General features: G+C 46.8%; 1 protein-coding gene across 1 annotated transcript in view; it reads right to left on the bottom strand.

Annotated features, from left to right (window-relative positions):
- Positions 1-55: 55 nt before the first annotated feature.
- LOC311124930 (tetraspanin-18B-like) overlaps positions 56-5,591 on the bottom strand; it is a gene marked incomplete at its 3' end in the record, with an annotated part of 20,661 nt that continues 15,125 nt past the window's right edge. The window contains exons 2-6 of the mRNA XM_084199026.1: positions 3,232-3,327; positions 1,499-1,693; positions 890-964; positions 424-522; positions 56-235 (exon numbers count right to left, since the gene is read on the bottom strand). Coding sequence (XP_084055152.1) covers positions 56-235; positions 424-522; positions 890-964; positions 1,499-1,693; positions 3,232-3,294 — 612 coding nt within the window. The remainder of the gene's footprint in view (positions 236-423; positions 523-889; positions 965-1,498; positions 1,694-3,231; positions 3,328-5,591) is intronic.

Here is a 5,591-nt window from a genome sequence, read left to right as displayed (position 1 = left end):
ACACACACACATACACACACACACACACACACCACACACACAGGTTTCTTGTAACCTTGTTATAGCGGAGCACCATGCTTCCCCTCAGACACTCGTCTCTGCTGAGGTCGTCCACGGCATCTCCAGGGTGACTGTTGCCCTGGCAACACGCCTCAGGAACAATCTTGTCTGGGCTGAGGAGCCTGAACAGGCTCTCCTCAAAGTCATCCGGGCTGTTCACCCCACAGCAGTCAAACTATACAGACAGAGAGACATGGTAGATTAGTACTGTATAGTGATGTACCTGCACTATACTCTATCTAAAGATTCTCAACAAACAAACTATAGAATTGATAACAGCCAATGACATGAGGTCGATGATAACAATGGACAAGCGCGGACTGTCACGTCTCTGGCGCTGTGCACCCCTGAACGGAGTCTTACGGTGGTCATGATGGCGTTCCAGGTGGACGTGAAGACATCAGTGTTGTTGTGTCCATGGTAGCGACTCTTCAGCTCCCTGGTAAAGTTCTCTCTGGTGAGCTGCACAATAAAAGAAGGGTTTTTCAGGATTCTACCAAATAAGTTCAGATGTCCTTTTAAAACCATGGCAACCTCTAAATCGTCTGATGCCTTTGGGGCCCCAGTCTCATTTTTTGAATCAACCCCATTACTGTAGCAATGCCATGGTACCTTTCCCCCCCTGTTGTAGATGATTCCCTGTAAGCACTTTCAGTAAAGATCCTCCATGGCAGGTTTGTTTGACAACCCCCATTACGGCCATCCCTCATGGTCCTATCTGGGATTGATGCCTGATAGCGTAGGTGCACCCTGTCCTAATATGGGCGTAACGTCCTAATAATGTTACCTGATCCCAATCAGAGAGAGAGAGAAACAGAGAAACACTCACATGCTCCCGGAATATGAAGGCCAGCACGGCTGCTGCTAACTCTGCCAGGAAGATGACCAGGATGAGCATGAAGAACTGAGGAAGAGGGAGAGAGAGAGAGAAGAGAGAGACGATCACAACACTGACTCCATCCACTAGTTTAGATTTAAAATGGATGCTAACATATGAAAGCTCATGATTAAACACTCAATATAAGTCCAAAGGCCTCTTCTGTTTCAGTGACCAATAATTAACGCAACATATAATTTACTCCACTAGATGGCACTATTCCTTATATTGTTGTAAGACCTGAATATCCTAGCGTTTTCCAGCACCGTGCTCCAAGTTACCAGCTGAGCCCAACTAGGCAAACATAATGATTAGTGTGGACGGGATGATGGTACAGAAGGGAAGTAGCTGTCGCCTGATTGATTTTCACACAGCTTATCAGCGATGCCCAATTACCAGCACTGCTTGGTGAAATTGTACGCGCTGACAAGCCAAGAGGACTAGCCCAAACGTGGAGTAGTTGACTTACAAAGAGCAGATGGCTCCGCAGCAACCCTGGAACGTTTATAAACACGCTTAAAGCCGATTACAACACTATTATAACACTCTTTAAAAACTTACAAAGAGTAGCAGACACTTGTTCTCCCGGATGGCTCCGCAGCAGCCCAGGAATCCCAGGAGGAAGAGCATTGCCCCCATGGCCAGGAGGATGTAGACCCCAGTGAAGAGCAGAGGGTTGGCTGCTACCATCTCCCTGAAGCCCGTAGGGTCCAGCAGCACCCACACACCCACACCAAGCAGGAAGGAGCCTCCTAACTGGACCACACACACACACACACACACACAGAGAGGGAGCCAATCAGAATAGGAGAGGCACACAGGCAGCCAATCAGAACAGAGTGCAGCCAGGAAGTAGGAAGTAGACGCCTGATTCAACTGGGAGAGGCTATACGGACATGCCTGGTGCCCAAATTGATGACGCTTGTCACGCAGCGAGTCGAGTGGAGAAAAGCTGATTTGGTTCAGTCAGTTCAGTTCAGTCTGTCGTCCTGATGAGTTCTTCCCAGCTAGCTAGTTTATGCTTGTGGCTAGAAACTTCAGCGATCATTTGAAAATTGTCTGCCGAAGTTGGGACTTGGGATTGTTCAGAATCATTCTGTTTTTAACGGAGTAATGGTTCGTAAAAAAGAAAAGAAAAATGAAACGTTAGACATTAATACCATAGTTGTACATTTTTGGTGAAAATCACTAGAATAAATGTGCTTTAGCCGTCACCCTGTGGGGACATGATGCTGTGGGGACATGATGCTGTGGCGACATGATGCTGTGGCGACATGATGCTGTGGCGACATGATGCCAATTGCACGCTCCCTCAAAACTTTGTTGTGTGGCAAAACTGCACATTTTAGAGTGGCCTTTTATTACCGTGTAATGATCATGCTGTTTAATCAGCTTCTTGATACGCCACACCTGTCAGGTGGATGGATTATCTTGGCAAAGGAGAAACGCTCACTAACAGGGATGTAAACACATTTTTGCATAACATTGGAGAGAAATAAGCTTTTTGTGTGTATGGAACATTTCTGGGATTTTTTTATTTCAGCTGATGAAACATGGGACGAACACTTTACATGTTGCGTTTATATTTTTGTAGCATCCGACAGCAGAACATCAGACAGCAGAACATCAGACAGCAGAACATCATAACATCAAACAGAAGAACATCAGACAGCAGAACATCAGACAACAGAACATCAGACAGCAGAACATCAGACAACAGAACATCAGACAGCAGAACATCATAACATCAAACAGAAGAACATCAGACAGCAGAACGTCAGACAGCAGAACATCAAACAACAGAACATCAGACAGCAGAACATCAGACAGCAGAACATCAGAACAGACAGCAGAACATCAGACAGCAGAACATCATAACATCAAACAGAAGAATGTCATACAGCAGAACATCAAACAGAAGAACATCAGACAGCAGAACGTCAGACAGCAGAACATCAGACAGTAGAACATCAGAACATCAGACAGCAGAACATCAGACAGAAGAACATCAGACAGCAGAACATCAGAACATCAGACAGCAGAACATCAGACAGCAGAACATCAGACAGCAGAACATCAGACAGCAGAACATTAGCCAGCAGAACATCAGAACATCAGACAGCAGAACATCAGAACATCAGACAACAGAACATCAGACAGCAGAACATTAGCCAGCAGAACATCAGAACATCACACAGCAGAACATCAGACAGCAGAACATCAGACAGCAGAACATCAGAACAGCTAGCAGAACATTAGACAGTGGAAGTGTAAAGCAAGCAGCATATACTCACGAAAATTAGGAAGTTGAAGATGAACATGAGGTACTTGATGCAGCTGAGACAGTCCCCCTCCATGTCTGTGCCCCGCACTGAAGCCTCCCCGGACCCCTGCAGACACACACACACAGGCCTGTTCATTACTGAAAAGCATAGAGCACTGTACAACACAAAAAAAACTAAGGTTATGCCATAGCGTGACTCCTGTCCTGCACAGGATGGTTGAGCTGCAGTTCAGCTACGGTTTTGGGCTCTGGAGACGTTAAATCATCCTCTTTGAGACTGAGGTGAGAAGAGCCGTCCTCTCCTCTCTTCCACAAAACGGAGATACAGGATAGACATGAGAGAGTAAAAGCTAAGGGCAGAGAGATGTCAGTCCCCTAAAGATAGTGGGAACCTGTCACTGCCAGGCTGTCCCTGTGTGACTCTGTGTCATGTGGGGACGTGTGGGAGGATGTGTTACATTTCATGCAGCCGGCCATCAGAATCAGCGCTGCTAGTGTGAAGAGGACCAACAGTCTTTTCCAGCTATGGTGGTGTTTACCAGGACTCTGCCACCTGCTGCCACCTGCCACAGCTGACTCACTTCACATACTGCAGTAACCAAGCAGTGATACTGTTCAGACAACACAAACCAGCCTGTCTGTTCTTTAGTTGAGTCAACTGGCTGGTCTGGGGGGGGAAAGCCTGCAAACAGCATACACAACAAGTGGGTCTCCGGGACCAGGTTTGAAGAACACATTTCTCTCAATCTAAAACATTCACCAGCAACTATTGATATGAGGTTTTATGTGGTAACCTCGTCACTTAGATAGGCAGTGTGGTGTCTGTCTGACCTCATCATTTAGATAGGTAGTGTGGTGTCTGTCTGACCTCATCACTTAGATAGGCAGTGTGGTGTCTGTCTGCCTGACCTCATCACTTAGATAGGCAGTGTGGTGTCTGTCTGACCTCATCACTTAGATAGGCAGTGTGGTGTCTGTCTGACCTCATCACTTAGATAGGTAGTGTGGTGTCTGTCTGACCTCATCACTTAGATAGGTAGTGTGGTGTCTGTCTGACCTCATCACTTAGATAGGCAGTGTGGTGTCTGTCTGACCTCATCACTTAGATAGGCAGTGTGGTGTCTGTCTGACCTCGTCACTTAGATAGGCAGTGTGGTGTCTGTCTGCCTGACCTCATCACTTAGATAGGCAGTGTGGTGTCTGTCTGACCTCATCACTTAGATAGGCAGTGTGGTGTCTGCCTGACCTCATCACTTAGATAGGCAGTGTGGTGTCTGTCTGACCTCATCACTTAGATAGGCAGTGTGGTGTCTGTCTGTCTGACCTCATCACTTAGCTAGGTAGTGTGGTGTCTGCCTGACCTCATCACTTAGATAGGTAGTGTGGTGTCTGTCTAACCTCATCACTTAGATAGGTAGTGTGGTGTCTGTCTGTCCTCATCACTTAGATAGGCAGTGTGGTGTCTGTCTGTCCTCATCACTTAGATAGGCAGTGTGGTGTCTGTCTGACCTCATCACTTAGATAGGTAGTGTGGTGTCTGTCTGACCTCATCACTTAGATAGGCAGTGTGGTGTCTGTCTGTCTGACCTCATCACTTAGATAGGTAGTGTGGTGTCTGCCTGACCTCATCACTTAGATAGGCAGTGTGGTGTCTGTCTGACCTCATCACTTAGATAGGTAGTGTGGTGTCTGCCTGACCTCTCCATACACCACAGACACAGCTGACCTCCCTGTTAGCACCTACAGTAAATGAAACCCGATTCTCCCTGGGTACATCCCAAAGGGAAGCCTTTTCCCTATATAGTGCGCTATGAGCCCTATGGGCACTACATAGGGAATAGGGTGCACTACATAGGGAATAGGGTGCACTACATAGGGAATAGGGTACACTACATAGGGAATAGGGTGCACTACATAGGGAATAGGGTGCACTACATAGGGAATAGGGTGCACTACATAGGGAATAGGGTGCACTACATAGAGAATAGGGTGCACTACATAGGGAATAGGGTGCACTACATAGGGAATAGGGTGCACTACATAGGGAATAGGGTACACTACATAGGGAATAGGGTGCACTACATAGGGAATAGGGTGCACTACATAGGGAATAGGATACACTACATAGGGAATAGGGTGCACTTTGTAGGGAATAGGGTACACTACATAGGGAATAGGGTGCACTACATAGGGAATAGGGTGCACTACATAGGGAATAGGGTGCACTACATAGGGAATAGGGTACACTACATAGGGAATAGGGTGCACTTTATAGGGAATAGGGTACACTACATAGGGAATAGGGTGCACTACATAGGGAATAGGGTACACTACATAGGGAATAGGGTACACTACATAGGGAATAGGGTA

Source organism: Coregonus lavaretus, assembly GCF_964263955.1.
Source record: "Coregonus lavaretus genome assembly, contig: HAP1_SCAFFOLD_4178, whole genome shotgun sequence".
NCBI classification, from domain to species: domain Eukaryota; kingdom Metazoa; phylum Chordata; class Actinopteri; order Salmoniformes; family Salmonidae; genus Coregonus; species Coregonus lavaretus.
This window is presented reverse-complemented; position numbering and strand designations above follow the sequence as displayed.